The sequence below is a fragment of the Myotis daubentonii genome, chromosome 9 (assembly GCF_963259705.1).
Source record: "Myotis daubentonii chromosome 9, mMyoDau2.1, whole genome shotgun sequence".
Taxonomy (NCBI): domain Eukaryota; kingdom Metazoa; phylum Chordata; class Mammalia; order Chiroptera; family Vespertilionidae; genus Myotis; species Myotis daubentonii.
The window spans coordinates 65824128-65846232 of NC_081848.1; the positions used below are offsets into that span (position 1 = coordinate 65824128).

Consider the following 22105-nt stretch of genomic DNA (forward strand, 5'->3'; position numbering starts at 1 on the left):
AGGCTCAGTAACGCTCAGTCCTGACTTTTATTAGGGAATACGGATGGAATACCCTGCAGTAAGCACCTTAGCATATCAACTAAAAACAATATATCAATTAGTCTCATTTAAAAATGATTCATTTACATTCTGAATTCCTGGAATTAGGAATGGTAAGGGGCAATATGAATTTGCAAGACATCTTTCATCCAAGGATATGGAAAGATATGCTTTTGCTTAGTTTTAACATCCTTTCCAGTGATACAGTTAAGAGTCAGAGCAAAACTTGAACTTTAAAAGCAAACAGAAACAATGGCTAGACTCCAAATTGGGGGGGGGGGGGGTGTCAATTAATTACTTAAGAGATGTTGATCACCTCACTGCTGCTTCTCTCTCCAGAGGAAGGCGAATGTTTAGAGCTATAACAATCTGACTTTCAGACCCTTTAGTTATATGCAAGGAGGAGGCAAGAAATATAAAGTGAAGGATTGCCTCTGGATATCAAAATGGTAGTATGTATCAAGTCTTAAAAATACTTCTATTACCTCAGGAACCCAACTTCTATGAATTTATAATATAGGGAAAATAGAAATGAGAAAACTATTACATAAGTTAGTCATAATGTTAGTAATAGCAAAACAATAACAAACCTCCAACATTGGGGAAATGTAACATAATTGAGAGTATAGTCACAATCTTGTGTTGACAAGCAGATTTACAAGAGATATTAGTGGAATGATGCTTACAATTTTGTAACTGGGTACAAAATGATAGGTAATATAGTCAGAACCATGTAAAACTATATCTGAATGTGAAAACATGCCACAAGGCTTTCAACAATATTAAATGTTAATTCTGTTCACCTTTTCTGCACTTTATAGTTTTTAAACAAAAATACTATATTTTGCCCTAGCTGGTTTGGCTCAGTGGATAGAGCATCGGCCTGCGGACTGAAGGGTCCCAGGTTCGATCCTGGTCAAGGGCACATACCTGGCTTGCAGGCTTGATCCCCGGAAGGGGGCATGCAGGAGGCAGCAAATCAATGATTCTCTCTCATCATTGATGTTTCTATCTCTCTCTCCCTCTCCCTTCCTCTCTGAAATCAATAAAAATATATATTTTTTAAAATACTATATTTTATTCAGGAAAGTAATATTCAAGAAGTCACTGACTTAAGAGTCTTAAGTTTTAACAGTCCCAATAACTAGATCATTCCTATCATGCTACCACTATATACATGAAACCTTGATTCAGGGGTCAGCCTTATTCTTTTTACCAGATTTTAAAAGAAATTAATAGGCTATATTTTAAAGTCACTATCAACTAGGGTTCTCTATACTTTGTAGACGATGATAATAGCTACCTTGTTGTACAAAGAAACTTGAAAATTCCTTATTGACTAAGATGTCAATAAGGACTCCCATAGGTCCACTATTAGCTGTATATTCAAACTTGGTTGTATTACTTTTCTCTTTAAGCCGAAGTGTCTTCGCCTGTAAAATGTGGATAATAATAGCACCTTTCTCATAGGGTGTTGTGCGGAGTCAGTGTTATGTGTATATGGTGTTCAGTACATTGTCTGGCACAATTCAACATTCAAAAATGTTAACTACTAAATCATTCACGATCCAAACAGTCAGCCACAAACAAACCCCTACAGACCCCATTCCCAATTCAAAACTTCATTTACACTAAAAAGAAGATGAAAAAGCAAAGCCCAACATCCATGAAATCCAGTAAGAATTCAGAAGACAAAGCCCAGATCCAAAACACAGACTGTACCCAGCAAAGAGCATGCTTGCTGGGTAAGGGGAGTGGGAATGAAGTGTTCAGAGAGACCAGGAATGGCAGTGAAACATTAACAGGCAGAGTAGGGACAACCAGGAGACCCAACCCACCGACTGCAGCCAGAACCCAAGAACAGAATTTTAATAGATGATAGAATGTACAGACAACTGAAAGTTTTAGCAAGTCCAAGGACAATCACAAGGCAGAAGAAGTGGGATTTAAAATCCCAGGCTAATTTGTCAAGAGGAAGTCAAAAAAGAGTCCCGAGAACCTTCCATTTACTTACATTTCAGTGCAGCAGCCTCTTGGGCCGCCCTTATTTCAGCCCAACGGAAAGTCCAATAACCAACGCTAAAATGCCCAGCAACACAACTACTACCACAATGATAATTATCAACTTCTGGAGAGGGATAAGAGAAACAAAAACAAGGCATTATTACACACAGCCAAAAGCAATAATAATTCATCTAAAACCCAACCCCTCTCACCTCAACATCGAAAGCATCTTAGCAATTCAAATAAAAAAGCCTACAGCCTATATGAAGACATTCCATTAGGATATTTTATACTTATCAGATTACTTCTTGGCTAGCTATATATTCCAGATGGAAACACAGAGTTTCTATCAGCTCTCAGCTCACAATGCTGTCCTGCCCATGTGGACAGACATAAGAGCAACTATCATGGAGTCGCCACGCAGCAATAGGCCAAGATATAAAGTGATTCATCTTTTATTTTCCAAAGGAGGAGCAACGATATTTTTGACACAGTCCTAATGTCAAACTCTGTCCTTCTCCTCCCTAAAGCACACACCCACCTGACAGCCCCAGTGACTGGACATCCAAAAGCAAGAGTATGGTCCTGTTGTGAACCAGCCTGGATTCATCATGTAAAGTAACTAACTCCCCAGCTTCCCAAATCCCTGCGCAAGCAACAGGTGAAGTGAGAAAACAAGGAACTGAAGAACAAAAATATCAGAGCCCAGGAGGAACAGGAAAGAAACGTCTAAAGAGCAAGCAAAAGCCACAGAGCTGGCTACCAGTCAATGAGCAGAGAAGCCAGAAGGCCTCCAGCATCGGGGCACCAGAAGGAAGTGGGTGGGGAGATAGGATGGTGTGGTGGGAAGAGCATGATTAGGATCTGAATCTGAATCCAAGCTCCTATGCTGACTAGGTGGCCTGAAGCCAATTAGCCTCTGACCCTCCTGTCATCTATGAAATAGAACTAATAGGTGCTCCATAAGATACGCCATTTTTCACAACAATCAGCACAGCACTGATTTCCTGGTAGAGAAAGGGCGGGAGTGGGGGGAATCTTGGGCTGCTTGGGTGGAAGAGAAGGTTTCAGAGGAGTCAAGTATAACATTTGCCCAGGAGCAACACCCGGGCAATCGCTCCACCCTACAGAACGGCCTTCAGTGTGGTTCTTGGGTGCGAGCCTGTGAGCCAGATCCATGAGAGGCACAGCAAGGGAAGGAAGGACAGCTAGTCTCTAGGAGAGGCTGACACAGGTGTTTGGATGAGGCCAGGACAGAGAGAGAAGGCACAGGCTCAAGGACACAAGTGGGGATAACTGGAGAGAGGAGAGGCAAGTAGGACCGGCTGGGACTAAGGCGCTCACCCTCCGAGCTTCACTCTGATACTTGACAGCTTTTTTGGTATCGGTAACGGCTCGCTCCACGAAACCCACCGACTGGTCCATGTTGTTCTCGATACGGTCAATCATGGCTCCCTTTCCCGGGATGCAAGAAGTGGTGGCAGCAGAAGAAGAGACAGAGAGAGGGAAGAAAGAGCGAGAGATAGCGCACAACATGGACTCTTCCCTGAAGGCGGAGGGCGTCTCACCTTCCGGGCCTGCCCCTGGTATTTCACGGCTTTTTTAGTTTCATCCCGTGCCTTCTCCACGTGGTCCACTGTGTGCATGACATTCAGCTCTATGTTATCTAACATCTCGCCCTGCAAAGAACAGACACTAGTCAAACTTAATAACCGTGCCCCCTCCCCCAGACAGTCCTATCCCCACATCATTATCTTCAATGCCAAGGGGAGCATCCAGAAAACCTGATGTGTGACCTTCAGAGGGCACATGCCCACCTTTTCCCCTGATTTACCTATTACCAGGGTCCTGGCCTCTTCCTGGTCATTCAGACCCGAATCAAGTTTATTTGGCTTGAACTAAGTTTGTTCAATACCACTGAATGGTGCCTGGCACACAGTAGGTACTCCATAAATATCTGAGGGTGGGAACATGTGCTTTCTCAGAGATATTCCCAGGCCCCTTAAGTGACACACTGGGTTCACCCAAACTATGTGGCTAAGAGACAGTGATCTCTTAAGAAGATTCCCAACCTATTTCCCAGCTATTACTTCCTGACAAGAAGTGCTCTCATTACAATTAATTTCTGGGCACCTTAGGATGGGAATTCCCCTCACCTACCTACATCTTCCCTCAACTCGACCCATCGTTTTACAACAGTCTGTCAACAGGGAAAGGCACTTACCACCACTTGGATCTCAAACCAGCTCCTCGGCAAGGCAGTGTGGGGAGAAAAAGGAAAAGTGGGGATGGAAGGACTAACAACATGGTCTCAAAGGCCAGACTGGGAGGAAGAATGGCACTGAGTCCTGAGCAGGGAACTGATGTCAACTGCCAGCCAGGCAGTGCTGCCAGGCACTGCTCGGGCTACAGTTCAGTTCTGCAGTCCTTCAAAGGAAGCAGTTCTCAGTCCTGTCCAGCTGGCCAAGCAGCTGCAGGTTCAGTGATATCGGCAGACACCCAACACCGGGCTGTGTCTGACTATGTGAAACTAACACTGCACGCAGGAGACAGAGACTCGCATCCCTGAGAAGTGTGCCCAGGGACAGAACAAGCTGTCCAGCGAAGCACCATTTGTGTTTCAAGTTTTTATGTAAATACTGTGCTATTCCTTCATTCACTTTGTTATCTACTCTTGTTTCTGAGCCAAAAGTGGCAACATTTTTGGAAGAACAAATATAAAATAAAAAACAAAAAAGGAAAATAATAAAAACTTCTATTAAGTCTAACTTTTCACCAGTGAAACAGTTTATATCAGGAGACTTTTAAGGCATCTTCATTAAGAACCCATATCTCTAACTTTAAAAAGCAAATAAAAATAGAACCTGAGTCCGGAGGAAACTGGGCACTTGAAAGATACTTGTAACCCCATATTAACTAGAAATGATTGTGAGCCCAAAGTACTAAAAAGAATGAGAAGCCAGGATCGCCCCATGTGTCAGGGTCCAAGTGTGCACTCTTTTCTCTGGGATACTGGAATTCTGTTTCTCCTTCAAGCAAATTCTGATGATGCTCCCTCACCTGGCTCCTCATATTCTCTTCCTCACCATTTTCAGAAGTACCTGAGCTTCCCTCTTTTCCCTCCCACACTGATACCCATGGCCAGTTACCTGATTCTCCACCAGCATGGCGATGTCCATAAACATGTCATGGAGCTCCTTGATGCTGCTCTCCAGCCTCACGATGTCTTTGTGCCGTCCCTCGATCTCACTGAGGGCTTGCTTGGAAATCTGAGAGTCAATGATCTACAAGAGGCCGCACAATGACAGGTCATCAGCCACCATCCCCTGCTGCAGCCTTCACATCCCCTCCTGCCCAGCTCCTCACATCCCCTGCCTCCCTGCACCTGCAGCCCACCCTTCCCTGGCTACCCGAATGGAGCTCCCAGTGGCCTCCCTCCTCTGTGGAGGGGCATACACCCCAGCTCCCGAGTCACTCACCCCAGAAGTGAAGATGGCAGGGTTTCCACTCTCCAACATCTCCTCCAGCTCCTCATCTGTGGTCTTCTTGCCGGCTTTATAACAGAAGCAGAGCATCGAATATAAGGTCAAAACACACCATTTCAAAAGTTCCCTGAAGATTAGGAATATGGTAACTCCACTATAAAGACCATGGCCTTTACAACACTCTCCCAACGTTCTCCTGACTCATCTGTCCTCGATTTCTCCCATAATCTGATTCATTGTTAACATAGTCAGCAATTATCTTCCTGAAACATATACCTGATCACATTCTTCCCAGCTCAGAACATTGACTGGTCCCATCACTACGCCTCAGAGACCAAAGCCCTCAGGACAAGGAGTCAGTTCCTGGGTGGACCCTTCCTGCATCCCCATTAACCTCTCACTGTTATTCCCAAATGCACACTTTCCCCAGACCCTGGACAGCCTGCCACTCCTAAATATACTTGTGTTTCTTTCACAACGTCCTTGTTCCTACAGTTCTTCCACTTACAGGGCGCTCCCAGCCCCACGGCCCCACAGGGCCCTGAGTTCCACGTTACCAAATTCCTAAAGAGCACAGCTTCATTAATGCCCTCGTTCTTCATAGCAGCTAGCATCACACCTTTTATTTCATAAATGGTCTTTGCTATCAAAAAGACAGCAAAAAACATCTTGAGTCCCCAGGAGAGCTATTGTTTAGCAAGTGTCTCCTCTCTACGTATAGGAAATGCTGGCCTCCATAAAGACAAAATTGCTTGGGCCTGATAAACACGGAGCCACCTTCAGCCTAAGAACCAGCATCCAGGGAGTGTCCTGGGCTTGGGCACAGAATATGAGATGGAAGCCCAAGCATGGTTGCTGCTCCTTCTCCCCAGATCTCACAACTGGGGCAGACAACCATGTGGCAGGAAAGCGTGAAGAAGCACCATGAAATTTCAGACACGTACTGATTTCGAGCTGCCGCTGGATTCGCCCTTTGCTGCGTTCACGAAAGTCCACTTGAGCCTCATTGTATTTGGTCATCACCTCCACAAACTTCCGGGAGAGGACAGAGTGCTGTCGGAAGAATGTCAAATGCAGTAGGTGAGGGAGGGGGAAGGTCCCTAACTGCTGTAGAACCCCCACCCCCAACACCACCCCACATAGCTTCATCTCCAGCAGCACTGGCCTTGGAACCAAAAGACTAATATATCAGACTCAATTTTTTGGTGTTCTAACTTTACTCCAATGGGAGATCCACTGATCTTTCCAAAGCCTATCTTCAGCAGGTTTACCTGCCCTGCTGACCTCATGTGGTACTTGTGAGGCCAGACAAGATACTCTGTGAATCTGAGCCCTGCACCCACATGGACGAGGAGCATTTTTCTGGTACAATTCTTGGCCTGCTTTCTAAAGCTGTCAGGTTCCCTTTCTACATCCCATACCTGCCAAAGTCCTGAATTCTTACTCAAACTCTTCTCCCCAACTCTTTTTGCTTCTTAATAAAAAAGTGAACGCCTTCACTCAATAGCCATTAAGCACCACTGGTTTGAAAAATCACCAATATTTATACTTTTTCAAACCTACTACCACTGTGAAAATTCAGAAACAAAATCATTGCAAAAACCCACCTAGCCAACTTTCCTCTTGCCTCTTCCCCCCTCTGAGCCAACTTTCAAACTAAAAGACTTCAACCTGAAGCAAATACATACAGGTGACTCGATCATAATCAGAGTCCCTAGAAAGCAAATGAGCTGCTTCTCTTCATGTTTGTCCTTCATCCCTACCTCACCCCCATCACCACCAACACACACACATACCCACACACACCATATACTCCAACAAACACAGATACACATACCTGCAGACCCACAGACACACAGAGAGACACACACTCTGAACCTCTACCCCTGAGCCTGTCTGTCCATGTGGGCACTCTTACCCACCCAAGGCCCAGCCTCCTCTGGCTACCCCCACTTCTTCCTGAGGTCTTTTAATGCTAAGAACATACGCAATAGATTATGTATTCTCACACTGCCTTCCAGAACAGGCTCCTTATGCCACCTGAACGTCATGCTAGTTCTTCAAGGACAAGGATCATTATCTCTGATGTCCACCAAAGAGCCTAACTCCAAGCTGGACAACTAATGACAAACAATCGTTAGAGAGAAGACTTCAATTTCCTCCCCTGTAAAACAAGGAGGCATACAAAATCCTAAGCGATGTTTTGGGAGCCCTAGGAAGTTCTTCAGGGACCTCCTTGGAGGAGAGTATCAGAGTGGCCAGGAGGGCTGGACTTCAGCCCTGTTCTCTACTTTAACCTGGACAGCTCCTCCTTTGCAGTTCCCAGTTGAGTTCCAAATAAGAATTGTACTTAAAAACAAAACAAAACAAAACAAAACACACAAAAAAAACCCTGAGCTAAGAAAAAAATAAATTAAGAGATTAAACTAGATGATAGTTAAACCAGAGAAAGTCCTACCTGGGATTTTCGAATACGAAGGTCTGCAGACGAGCGGACCTCATCTTCTTCAATGTGCCTCTCCATGCCTGGAGCAAAGAGATAGATTATTCCAGCAACACACCTGCTGCTCTCCTCTGAGAAACACACTGGTCAATACAAATCTCCTTGCTCATTCTCACACACCCAGCCCATGGAGATGGAGCAACAGGCAGGTACAATCTCTGAAAGACAGCTCACATGTGAGCCACAGGACTTGCATTACCAGGTATTCTTTGGGTATATCTTAGCACAGCATGAGCCTTAGTCACCAAGAAACTCAGTCTCAAACCCTTGTCCTGCCACTTGCTAGCTGTGTGACTTTGGGAAAGCCATTTCACCTTTCTCAGTATTCCCTCACCTATAAAATGGAATATTGCCAAAACCGGTTTGGCTCAGTGGATAGAGCGTCAGCCTGTGGACTGAAAGGTCCCAGGTTCGATTCCGGTCAAGGGCATGTACCTGGGTTGCGGGCACATCCCCAGTAGAAGATGTGCAGGAGGCGACTGATCGATGTTTCTCTCCCATCGATGTTTCTGACTCTCTATATCTCTCCCTTCCTCTCTGTAAAAAATCAATAAAAATATATTTTAAAAAAATAAAATAAATAAATAAAATGGAATACATATAGCACCTCCCTCACAATCCTGATGTGAAGATTAAATGGGACTGCGCACAGAGTGCTTGGCTCAGTGGCAGACACACCATCATTGCTATTATTGGAAGTTGCTACTATGACCACCACCTCTACCCCCATGAAAACAAGTACAGTGATTTGTTTTGAGGGAAAAAGAAATAACTTCGGCTGAACAATGCTGATTTCACTCTCTGACCAATAACATACATTCACCAAAAACACTGGACAGTGATGCAGACCACAGCCATTGAACTGAGAGACCTTCTAGGCCCCCAGTGGAATTAAATCTATGACATTGCTCACTGAACAATGCTCTAAACTGAGGGGTGGGGCTAAGGTAATGGCCGGTGATATACACCCCCAAGAAATGTCAATAGACTAAATAATATATTGTGCATCTATATATCTCTACCATTACTATTCAAATGTACATAGGTGCTGGGGAAACAGAGAAAGGCAGAGCTCCTTAGTGAAAGCTGCCAAGTCACACAACTACTCAGAAAGCACACGTCAATGCCCATCTCTTAACTTCAATTCTGCACTCTTTCAAACACAGTCATGATCAAGAACAGGCAAATTTCTGGGGAGAGTGCCCAAACCACAGGCAAAGACAGAACAAGTGGCTTTGCTTCCACCAGGATGAGTTTTGGTCCAGGAGATCTGGACCCTGTGGATGTGACACAGATAGTGGTGGGGGCTGCCGTGTTCCCTTTACTCCCTTCTTACTCTTTAGTTTGTTCCGGACGTTGTTGGCCCTTTTCTTGATTTCAGTCGTGAGCTGCTCTAGGTCATCCTTGGTTTCTGGGTAAACAAAGGCAGGTATGATCAGTTAGAAAAAACTAATGATTAATGCCCAGAGCAATATTTATTCTAGTGTGCTCTCCATCATTAGAATCATAGAGAGCTTACTTTTAAAGGCATTTTCCAGGCATTCCATCCCAAACCTACAGAATAAAAACCCCCAGGGTTGGATCTCCACCATCTGTCTTTTTAACAAGCCTTCCCAAGTAATTCTCCAGCACACAAATTTTGAGAACCTTGTTTTTAGAGGAAATAATCCAGTTTACCATAAGGGCTTCCATTTAGAAGGGAGAATAGGGTTTTTATGGGACTTCTGAGGAGAAAAGAATTCCAGATTCATCAACTTAGAATTAAGCATATATTTACGACACACAATGCTGTCCTCGGAGGTATGGAGCAAAATGAGTATTAGCTATGACCACCCTACAGCACCTACTACAAGCATGGAACTGAGATAGAAACTAAGTTTTCAGAGAAAAGATATAGAGCCTGCCTTCAAGCTGTTCAGGGTCTAGTGGGGAACAAGGGACAAAAGGGACACCATTGATTGCAGTTCTAATATGCAGTGTGGATTAAGCTGTGAGTTCTGGTCAAGGCATGCATGGGATGGGATGGTTAGGAAGAGCCACTAGCACAGCTGAGGGACCTGGAAAGGCTTTTAAAGACAGATGATAATAGGACTGAGTCTCAAAGAAGGACCTAGAGTTAACCAGGTTGGAAAAGAGACCAAGACTGAAGTCTCAGGGAGGAAAAACAATATGTGCAAGACCTTTGGGGACAAGAAGCATTTGGGGAAAAAGTTTGGTCTGGCTACAGTGTGGGTAACATGGGGAAGGATGGCAAAAATGTGGCCAAGACCATGCCATAGGCTCTACTAACATGTTTCAACTTTAATCTTTAGGTAATAGAGAGCCACTGAAAAAGTTGAACAGTAACAAACTTGTTCCTTGTTCTTATGGAATCTAATATATAACCCTAAACTCTACTCTAAAAATTTGAAATAATTAGGGGGGAAATTTTGTCCATGCTGGTAACAAACAGGAGATTAGTGATGGGAGGAACTGATGTGGACTTGAACCATTTTGTAAAGCCTCATGAAAAAATAATGGACTTGATCTGGTAAGACTTAGGAGATAGCACAAGCAAAGGGGCAGAGGTGGGGCTGAGATGACGTTCATTAGAAGCAGGAAGAGTCACTGTCAGTCATGAGCAACCAGTTGGGAAGTAGAGGAGTTTCACTGCATGGATTACGTGGGACCATGAAGAGAAGAGCTGACTATGGTTGAGCAGGGTGAGCCCAGATAGGGTAAAGGAGGATGGGAGATGATATTATGTGTACACTGGTGGAATATAATGCATATGTATGCTGCCCTGCTGTTCACAGAGGGAAGGAAAAACAAGATTGGCTCAGCCCCTATGCCAAGGGTCATCAATGGGTGGCTCATCTCTGGATAAACACTCACTTGGTTCTGGAATTGGTGCAGACAGAATGATACTGTAGAGTTTCTTAGCCCCCTCTACATGCTCAGAGATCTTGTCAATGTTGAGCCGAGTTTCCTCGATCTATAATCAGAAAGACAATAGCCTTGGTCATCATAGAGGAAGACTATATCCATGACTGAGATGAAAGCTGAGCAGAGCTCCCTAGTGAAAGCTGCCCACCTTCTGGGTTTGTGGAAGAAGATATGACTGAAATGTCTTCTGCTACCCAGTGAGTAAACTAATCTCAGCGGAGCAGTCATTGGAAATTCACACTCATCTGCCCACCTTAGAGGGGAGGATTCAGGCCAGAGTGCAAAAGAGCCAGGAAAACCCATGAAGAGGAATCAGAGAAAAGGGCCAACACACATGATAAGGCAGATCCTTTAGCCCCCTGCACCCCACCCCCAAAGGTGAGAAAAGAGACAGAATGGGAGAGGGGAAAAGAGAAAGAAGAAAAAAAGTGAAAGGGAGAGAACCAACTTAGAGAGTAAAAAGCAAAGAGGAAAGAATGAAAGGAATAGTGAGACAGAAACAGAGAAAGAGAGAGACCAAGTGTGACCACCTCAAGAGGCAGCTCAAGCTTTTCTCCAACATATTATGTTATATTGTACTAGAGGCCCGGTGCACGAAATTCGTGCACTTGTGGGGGGGGCGGGGTCCCTCAGCCCAGCCTGCACCCTCTCGCAGCCCAGGAGCCCTCAAAGGATATCCGACTGCTGGCTTAGGCCCTCCCCCACGGGGAGCAGGCCTAAGCCGGCAGTTGAACATCCTTAGCACTGCCGTGGAGGCTGGAGAGGCTCCCACCGTGAGCCTGGCTTCTGGCTGAGCAGCACTGCACTGACCACCAGGGGGCAGTTCCTGAGTTTAGCGTCTGCCCCCTGGTGGTCAGTGCACGTCATAGTGATTGGTCATTCTGCCGTTGGGTCAATTTGCATATTATCCTTTTATTATATAGGATAGCTGATTCCCTCATACGATCATGACCCTGAAGCTCCAGCCATAACTGCTTCTGCACATTCCTAAGGTTCCCGATTGTACGGGTATGTGTCCTAAAGTATTTCCAGCAGCACTTCATTCCCAGAGAGAACCCCAACATAGGACACTGCCTCAGAGCATTAAGAGCATCCTCAGCCCCTCTTCAAAGGCACGAGCCACTCCTGCCCCCTGACCCCCTGGTCCCTTGTCCTCGGATGTGGTGAAAGCTGCCGAGACCTGAAAACCCACATCGTCTACCTGCCTCACTCCCAAAATGAGGGGCACATCGATGAGGCAACAATTAACAAACATAAATTATGTAAAATGCCATACAGGCGAATCTGAACATCTGAGATGCAACAGAAATACATCTCACCCAGTGGGATGGCTCAGTGGTAGGGCATTGCCAGATTGTGGGCTCGATCCCCAGTAGAGAGTGAGCAGGAGGCGGCCAATCAATGATTCTCTCTCACCATTGATGTTTCTATCTCTGTCTCCCCACCTCTCCCTTCCTCCCTGAAATCAATAAAAATATATTTTTAAAAAGAAACACATCTCGCCCTGGCCGGTTTGGATCACTGGATAGAGCGTCAGCCTGGGGACTGAAGAGTCCTGGGTTCGATTCCGGTCAAGGGCATGTACCTTGGTTGCGGGCACATCCCTGGTAGGGGGTGTGCAGGAGGCAGCTGATTGATGCTTCTCTCTCATCGATGTTTCTAACTTTCTATCCCTCTCCTTTCCTCTCTGTAAAAGAATCAATAAAATATATTTTAAAAAAAAAAAAAAGAAAGAAACACATCTCAATTTGGGGCTTTCAGAACCCCTTTCTTCCATAAATAATTATACCCTGTGGTCGGCAAATTGCGGCTCACATGCCACATGCGGCTCGTTGGCCCCTTGAGTGTGGCTCTTCCACAAAATACCACGTGCGGGTGTGCACATACAGTGCGATTGAAACTTCGTGGCCCATGCGCAGAAGTTGGTTTTCGGCCTGGGCAAGTCTATTTTGAAGAAGTACTGTTGATATTTGGCTCTGTTGACTAATGAGTTTGCCGACCACTGATTATACCAGATCATAACTCTCCAAATTGCATAGAACATGGGAGAAATAAAACTTGAGTTCTCGAACCCTCAAATTAGTATTTTTGCTACTGGACCAGGGGTCTTCCCTTCTATAAATATTGGGCTTGGTGGGCCACAGTTGGAGAGTTGAAAGACCTAAAATAAAATTTCAATGTAATATCTTCGAAGTACATATACAAATTTAAGTAGCCATCCAAACATTTATCGGTTGGCAAAACAATCAACAGTACTGCATTAGTACCTTTATTCAAATTAGGAACCTAAATGTTGGTGCTCTCCAGACCCCAACTAGGATGCTTTTTCCATTAGATCTACAACCTGATGGTTGGCTTTTCCAAACTGTTTCACTTTTAGCAGAATCCAAGTCTCTGTGACTATAAAAATGGCATAAATCATCACCTATGAAATCCGGCAGCCTCAAGGGTGTAACCACCTCAGAATCAGGCCCTCGGGTGACCCAGAAGTTGTCGCCTTTTCCTTCCCCTCCCCTTTATCTCTCACATCAGACACTGGCTCCTCTTAACAACTCATTAAATGTCATTGCATCACACTAAATTCCCATTTCCATCATGACTGTCTTGCCAAAGCAATTGCATTAGATAAACAGGACTGAGAAATAAAGGCTTTCTAGAATAAAATGCACTAACCATTGATAAATGATCTTGACATATTTTCACTAGTCAGAGGCCTTAGATTTTTGCATGTTCAATAGATTAAATGTTTTAGAAAATATACTCTGGAATTTTATTTCACAAACTGAAGAGCATCATTGCCGGAAGCCAGTCCATCCTTGCTGCTTGACACAGTCGCTGCAGGGAAGAAACATTTGCACAGCATATGTTTCAAGGGACCTGGCATATATGGCATACTGTTCTTAATATGTTTGCTCACCTTCTTGGCGCTATGTGTTTTAAGCAAGGTCACCTCTCCAAGAAAGGTTGTTTCCCCAGTTAGGGATTTTTCCCTGAAGTTAGGGAGGGAATAAAACCCCTTAACTAAGTGCAAGGGGGGTAGTTAATCACTTTAACTATGAACAATCACCCTTAAGCTACATAATCTTTACTCCCTGGAATGAAGAAACGCCCTAACCTTTGGAATAGAAATTGACAGGATTAAAATCAACTGGTATAAATAAATAAATAAATAAATAAATAAATAAATAAATAAATAAATAAATAATTTTTATTCCAAAAAAAAAAAAATACAGATGTAGCAAGACAATAAAAGACAGAACCTGGCTGGAGAACCTAGCGAGAGAACATGGCAAGAGAACCTAGACAGAACTTGGCTAGAGAACCTCGCTATGCTGACCAACTGAACGCTGCCTCCGTGTCATTCCTTCGCCGACTCCATTCACACCTTTGGGAACCCCTGGACCTGCTGGGGCAGGACCCCAACACATCATGACCCAAAGTTCGGTCAATGGTATAAAAAACATGACAGGGCCCTAACCGGTTTGGCTCATCAGTGGATAGAGCGTCTGTCTGCAGACTCAAGGGTCCCAGGTCAAGGGCATGTACCTAGGTTGCGGGCACATCCCCAGTAGGGAGTGTGCAGGAGGCAGCTGATCGATGTTTCTCTCTCATGGATGTTTCTAACTCTCTATCCCTCTCTCTTCCTCTCTGTAAAAAAAACCAATAAAATATATTAAAAAAAAAACAAAAAACAAAAAACGTGACAGGGAGCTGCTAGGATGAGACGGCTTGGCCTCAAGCTCAGAGTTGCTCCAGACATTTGGAGACTGGATAGGAAATGGCTTGCCCAGCCCTGTGGACGGGAGAATAGGGCCGTGTGCTCCATCCTCAACCCAGGAATCAGGAACCTAGTAGAAAATCTACAAGTGCAGAACCTAATGCTCAAGGCTATATGTGTGTTTGTTTGGGGTTGACATTACCCAGCGCAATATGTTTAAAGACTAAAACCGCTTTAACATGTACCTGTATCAGAAATAAGGGCCTTCACAGGATGTCTGTGAAGTCACCGTCACTTTCTCCCTTTTATGCATGAGAACACTATGGCTCAAAGAGGTAGAGAAACTCACTCAAGGAAGTTGAAACCAAGGTTTGAATGTTGGCATCTGTTAAACCCTGTCTCCTGAACCAGGTAAAGGTGCAAGAACCACCTATGGGAGGCTCCTCTGTCTCCTCTCCCAGGTCCATGCTATCATCCAGTGAGTGCATGTTTGACTCACTGTTGTGTGAGAGGGACTTAGTGACCTCTCACTGAGATCATCTGCCACATTTCTTTGTTCTCTAACCAATGCTCCCCTATGGAGAGCTTTTTACACCAGGGTGCTCATGAAACACTGCTGATCTAGGGAACCAATCAGGTTTTTCTCATCACCATGCTAAATTTGTAGCTAACATATCTTCAATGCCTACTTATTGTATGTTACATTTTAAAATGTATTTTTCAGTGATTTTTCAGCAATGTGGAAAACAAGTTAGAATCAAATTGAACAAGTTCAAGGTTTGGCTCTATCTCTTAGCAGTTTTGTGACTTTGAACAAACCACTTACCACCACCCCCTGCCCCAGTTCTCTCACCCGTGAAATGAGGATTAGTTTCCACTTCCTAGAGGTTTTGTGGGGTTTAAATGAGATAATACAAGTCAAACACTTAACACAAAGTATATGCTCAATAAACATAAATGATGGTGATGATAATACAATCATAACCAACAATTACTGCACATTTATTATATGCCAGGTCCCATGCTGTGCCTACACAAGGATACCTCATTTAATCCTCATGGCAATCCTAACAGTAACAAAATGCTGGGTGATGTTGTCAGGAGCCACCCAAGGAAATCAAGTAAAGACAGCAAGTCGACCGACCACTCCTCAAGTTGGGTGTCTACCTCATGGAATTATAATTAGCACAGTATACTAATCACTATCATCTAACTGAAAGGAGGAGGTTATCTTCAAGGCATGGATGGCTGCTTACCTCTGGAGCTAATTAGCCAGTGGAATTTAATTAGACAATGGAAAGCAGAGAAATGCCACTTTGGAGAGTGAGTCGCGGCCTATGGGAGAAGGCTTTGTCCATTCTACCTACAACATCTCTGCTCCCCTAAGTTCCCATGTACCTGTACCTGCAGTTAGGCATTAATTCCTGCATATTTATTTATTTAAAATGTATTATGTGCCACCCCTCTAACGTGACAAAAGTAAAGGAGCTGAAGGGTCACGTAATAACTCTTCCTTTTCACAATTCATTAATTTCCCCAAAAATGGTATAATCCAAAACAGTTCACATATAAGGAGTTCTCAGTCAAATCCTCTTTTATTTACTTTTTTTTTCACTGAAACAAAGGTGATTTTTTTTATTAGAAAGAAAAAAGAAAGCCGTATTTTAATACAACACCAATGTTTGTGAGAATGTACATCAAACTGATCTTTTAAAAAAAAAACATCACAATGACAGAAAATTTGATATATTACACCTTCGAGGAGCCTGCAAACAGGCCATTTGGAGGCTCCCACCACCACCACACACAAATATGTACATGTTGTATAAGCAAAGGTTTAGAAAACACATTGGGAGAGAAGGGTGGACACAGCCATATGTATATATGTGAGCATGGCTTCTTGGCTTTGGAAAACAAAAAACATTGATGAGAAGGAACAGAGAGAGATCTTAGTCAGCCAAGCATCAGAAGTCAAATCCCTCAGGGGTTTTATCAAGATTGGGACTAGTGTTTCAACTCCCTCTTATGAATGAAAAGAAATGAACGATCTCAGAGTTATACTGAACAGTGAAAACTAGTATTCTCAGACAATAATCTTAAATCATTCAGTGTATGTGGGCTTTTGCATCATCAAAATTTAGTCAGGAAAACAAAAACATATCTAGTTATTTTAATTGAAGTAATGGAATGCAGGGTATTCTTTACACAGAGATGGAAGGGCCAAGAAGAGGATGGTAAGACACTGAAAATTAACTACAGCAGGATGAATGGACAAACATGGGAGCCAGACCACGGTGAAGTTGACCAGCAGAACGGGCTAGAGGCAAGGTCTGTTGAGTGAAAGCTGAGGCATGGGAGAGACATGTCTGGGGAGGAATACCATGGCCTCTTCCCTCCCCTTGAGTCTTCCGCCAGTGCCAGTGCCTCCCCTAGGTCAAACACACCAAAGCCAGTTGGCAAGGGAACCTGGGAAATGAGTTCCCTGCAATGTAGAGCAGAGTACAGGAAGGGCGGGGAACGGACCTGAGAGCAAATAGGCAAATGACTGGCAAGGGCTTCCTGCCTGCCTATTGGGGAGCCCAGAAATGCAGAACCTACCAGCTCCCGTGGTCATTCAAACAGTCTACATACAGAAAGAATCAAGGAGTATTTAATCTGCTATATTTGACTTAATGCCTGGATTTCAAAGTCACATTCACTTTGAGGTTCTTAATGTTAACAAAACTCAAGCCCACCTAGCAAATCCCTAAGCTTTTAAAACTGCTCACCCCACCCTCACCCCCACCCCCAGTTCTCTAACCAGACACGCTCCACTTTCCAAAGCCCCATGGCACTTTGCCCACACTCCACCCACTCTCACTTCTCCCAGTCCTGACTCCGATCTGCTCAAGGACTGGAACTGTCTTGTTCCTCTTAGAAAACTTGACATCCATCATTGTGCCAAACATGTGGTGTCACTTCATAGAAGTTTGTTCAGTGAATAAATAAATGGGCATAAGTAACTGCAGGAGACAAGCATACACCACTGCAGAACTGTCTCATCAACTTTTTAAAAGCACAGCCAGAAAAGAAAACTTTCTAATAGCATTTTCCAAAATGTATTCATTCACCCCTGTTAAAAGACGTTACACATCAAAAAAGTTTCTGTGAAAAAGTAGGCAAGCAAAGCAGGTCTCTTTATTACAGGACCTCTTGGAGCCTTTAATAAGTTAACGTGCATTTTACCTCTCCATGGTAGGAAGGAATAGGAAGCATTTCTCAGACATATTTGATCCCAGAAGTCTTTTTGCAACTCACACTGCCGTCCATGACAAGCACTCTGACCCACCAAACACCCACATGCCAGCCCCTGCCCTTCTGTTACCAGAATTCTGATTTTGTTTGGGCAGCAATGCTGCCATCACCAGAGGATGAATCACGATGGGTTCTATGGCCATCCTGACAATCCTGTCCCTTTGCGAAGGAGTCACCCTCCTGGCCTCCCTTCTAGCCAAGCCTGGCCACAACCATGTGATCCATTGCTGGCCAATGGGTAACAAGGGAAAGTCAACTTGGAGGATTTGTGTCATCTTCTTCTCTGATAAAAGCATCTTTGAACTTTTCTAGCTGCCCCCTTTCTCACTTCTTGTGAGGCTGGTATAGGACAATGCCATATGCAGCTGTGACTATGGTGGCTGTAGAACACGACACAAATTCTTTAATGCCCCTCCCATTCTTTAATGCCCCTCCCATTGAGAGGTGGTATTCTATGTATTGCCCTTTTGAATCTGCTTCAACAACAGAGTATAGCACAGGTGACTTCCATAGCTAGAACACTTGCCTTAGACCCCTGAGTCTCTGTGTACCAACCTCACACCCTGACTTGGTGGTGCTGAGAAGTCCAAGCCACAGAAAGTGGCCAAGTGTAGGCACTCCAATTGACAGGCTCTGCTGAGCCTTCCTGAGTCCCTCTAGTTCAGGCACCAGTGTTAGAATACAGAAGTCTCTCTCAATGTTAGAATAAAGATTCCTGCCTCTGGATGTTCAATTCTTCACAACTAAGGGTCCAGAAATTGTGGGGCAAAACTCAGCCATCTCCACTATGCCCTGTTTGCCACTGTGCCCTGTCTGAATTTCTACTCCACAGACTCTATCAGAATCACCAGAAAGGTTGGTTACACCACTAACGGTTACAGCAATTTGCTATACAGCAATAATCCAAACAAACTCCATCTCTCAATCCTAAGGGAAAAGCCAAGAGGGTCAGAGAGCTATTGACCTAGAACCCCAACACCTCTAACCCGCTGCACCATCCCTAACTCCAGACTTGTTCATATGTGAAATCATTCATGTCTTTATTGCTTAAGCCACAGTTACATGAAGGCATCCCTAAGTGATACACCGTGCTGCTGCTCAGCGACCCAGATTCAGGCCGGGCGCTCCTTTTTCCCATTAGCTGGGCATGGAAACTTACTGATCTTTCCTTTTCTGGCCTCTCCCTCTCCACACACTACCACCAGAATAATTTTCTAAAAGTCACCTCAATCCCATTAGTTTCTTGTTTAAAACGTTCAAAGGCTCCCCACTACTTCGCAGGAGTTTGTAGCTGCAGCAGCCAACAGAAGCATCTGGAAGAACTTCAGAAGTCTGAGCATTCCAGGCCCTCTGTGTCAAGTGTACGTGCAAACAACTCCCAGGCAACTCTGATGGGCAAGTCTAGTTTCAAACCAATGAGGCCTGCCGTCCCCTCTCCATTCCCTCTATCCCGACAGAGCATGAGGCTTCCTCTTCTGTGCTCCCACTTTACTACCTGTTGACACTTGTTACCATGTGACTTTTTAAATTTTTCTGTCACCCTCACCAGACAAGGAGCCACCAGAAGGCAAGACCCCTGTCACACAGAAGGTTCTATCCCCAGTACCTAGCACACTCTCTGGAGGACAGTGATACTCATGTCTTCCCATGATTAGATGAATGGATGAATGAATATAGAACAATAAACCCCTCATCTTTCTGCCTTCTCAGGTATGTTCTGTTTCCTCTGAAACTCGGCGCTCTCTCTCTCTCTCTCTCTCTCTCTCTCTCTCTCTCTCTCTCTCTCTCTGCCAACTGAGCAAACAGGCCAAGGAAAATACAGACAACTGCAAATTAGACAAAAGTCTGAGGTTTATCATTTACTAGACCCTGGCTTGCCCAGCCAAGGAGGCCTGAAAACTCAAGGACCAATTCTCTTATCTACAATCAAGAAGCTGAAGAAACCATTGGAATTTCACAGTGCAAAGCACATTCTGAAACCATCCTGGTCCTGTGACTTCATCCACGCCTTGCAAATGCCACTCTGACCACCTGTGATTCACACTATCGGTCCTCAGCAAATAACCAAGCGTGACCTACTCACTAGAATGAGTCCAAAAGGCAGGTCTTATCACAAGAGTGCCTTCCCCAGAAACCTACTTAGCCAGATGCTGCAGGGAGTAGGGGGTGTATTCCCCAGTCACAAAGGGAAACCCCCTTCTTTCGCCAAATCCCCGTTACGTGGAATGTACTTTATTTCACTTTCAAGGATGTTTCTAGGCCATAGTCTATAAAATCAACTCTGTGTTTTACTTACTCAAAAAACATTGGGGAACATGATGCAGATAAGGACCAAAATTACTGCAGACATACTTAATGTATGTTAGGCACCATGCTAGGTACATCACATACGTTCTCATTTTATTTTATTGATTTTTTAGAGAGAGAGAAACAGTGATTTGTTATTCCACTTACTTATGTATTCATTGGTTAATTCTTACATGTTCCCTTACCAGGGATTGAACCCACAACGTAGGCATATCGGGATGACACACTAACCAACTGAGCTACCTGGCCAGGGCTCATTTTATATTTCTAATAATCAGTAGGTAATACCACTATTCTTATTTTAGAAGAAACTGGGTTTTTGAGCAGTTAGACAACTTTTCCAAAGTTCAACAGGTAGTGATGGGCAGAGCTGAGATTTAGACCAGGATCTGCGAGGGGGCAGAGCCTGTATGATCTCTTTCCATGATTCACTTGCTCTTGCCTCTGCCCCACTCCAACACTTATCCTATCTGTGCTTTACCTAATGAGAAAGAAGGAAGGTAACATTTACCTGTGCCCACACCAAGCACTTTCTGAGTGTTAGCTCCTTTAATTCCCAAAAATCTGAGGTGGATATTTTTCTCCCCATTTCACAGATAAACCTACTGAGGCTTAGAGAAGTTAGAAATGTGCCCAAGATCATAGCTCTTGGCAGATAAGAAATTAATTTCATGGGGGTTAATGGGGAGGGAATGAGGACACATTTGTAATTCCTTAACTAATAAAGAATTTAAAGATTAAAAAAAATTAATTTCAAAGATCATACTCTTTCCACCCCACCATGCTGTCCCCTTCTCCACCCTAAATATGACAGGGCTCTTTTTTTTTTTCTAAATGATAGAATACCATGTGACAAAGAAAGTCTACCATCTCCGACCTCACAAGGAATACTGCCTCTCAGAGCCCCTCTGGTGTAAGAGAAGAGGCAGAACACTATCATTGGATAAGATCCCTTATCCCTTATCCCTTCTTCCTTATTCCTTATCCCCTTATATTAAGTTATTTAATGTATCTGATTTCCCAAGGCAAGATCAGAGGGACAAGCTACAATGACATAAATACCTTCTAGAGTCCTCTCCCACCAGTGAACAGACAGACATATTCCCTTCATGATCCACATGTGGAACAATACTGAACTCACAACCCAAATGTTCGATCTCACTATGACTGCTGGGCTTAAAGGACACCCCACCTATGTGGAGGGCGGGGATCTGTGGATTGTTCGCAGCCAACTTCCCCATCAGGCCAATACACGCTCACCTTCACTCACTCTTACACCTGCCTATTACTCTCACACATGAACGGACCTGAACCATCAAGCCTCGCTCCACTCCATTTAGACAAGAACTAGAGGATGGCTTTTCTGAATCCATAAACTAGAGGGCGGGAAGCACCACTTACTCTTTGCAAAAGAACCTGATGCCTCTTGTCTTCTTTCCAAAAAAATTTAAAAGCCATAAAATAAGAAGCCATAGTATGATGGCAAACTTCAGTGACTGAACTGTCTGTGGTTCTGTTCTGTTGTTTTAAAGTATCATTATTGAGCACATATATCTCAGATGCTACACTGAATGTATGAGAAACATTATCCCATTTAATCCTAGTAATAACCCTCCAGAGAATTACATTACTCATCCCAATCTACAGGTAAATAAACCAAGCATGCTAAGAAGCATTCACAAGATCAACAGCTGGTTGGAAGCAGAGTTGAGATTTGAACCCAAGTTCACCTAACTCCCCAAGACACACTATACCCCACAGCTTCCCAGCATTATTTACTATAGCACCTTCCTGACAAGGACCTTCAAAATCAAAGAGCATGTGAAACTG

General features: G+C 44.1%; 1 protein-coding gene across 11 annotated transcripts in view; it reads right to left on the reverse strand.

Annotated features, from left to right (window-relative positions):
- STX3 (syntaxin 3) overlaps positions 1-22105 on the reverse strand; it is a 45915-nt gene that overhangs the window by 5803 nt on the left and 18007 nt on the right. For 3 of the 11 annotated variants that reach the window (XM_059709242.1, XM_059709241.1, XM_059709240.1), the window contains exons 3-10: positions 10906-11005; positions 9368-9442; positions 7987-8054; positions 6473-6581; positions 5523-5596; positions 5193-5327; positions 3612-3722; positions 2054-2167 (exon numbers count right to left, since the gene is read on the reverse strand). In XM_059709242.1, coding sequence (XP_059565225.1) covers positions 2084-2167; positions 3612-3722; positions 5193-5327; positions 5523-5596; positions 6473-6581; positions 7987-8054; positions 9368-9442; positions 10906-11005 — 756 coding nt within the window. In that variant the 3' untranslated portion in view covers positions 2054-2083. Of the gene's footprint in view, positions 1-2053; positions 2168-2482; positions 3499-3611; positions 3723-5192; positions 5328-5522; positions 5597-6472; positions 6582-7986; positions 8055-9367; positions 9443-10905; positions 11006-22105 lie in introns of those variants that run through there. The other 8 variants (XM_059709239.1, XM_059709238.1, XM_059709237.1 and 5 more) reach the window with 4 other exon arrangements.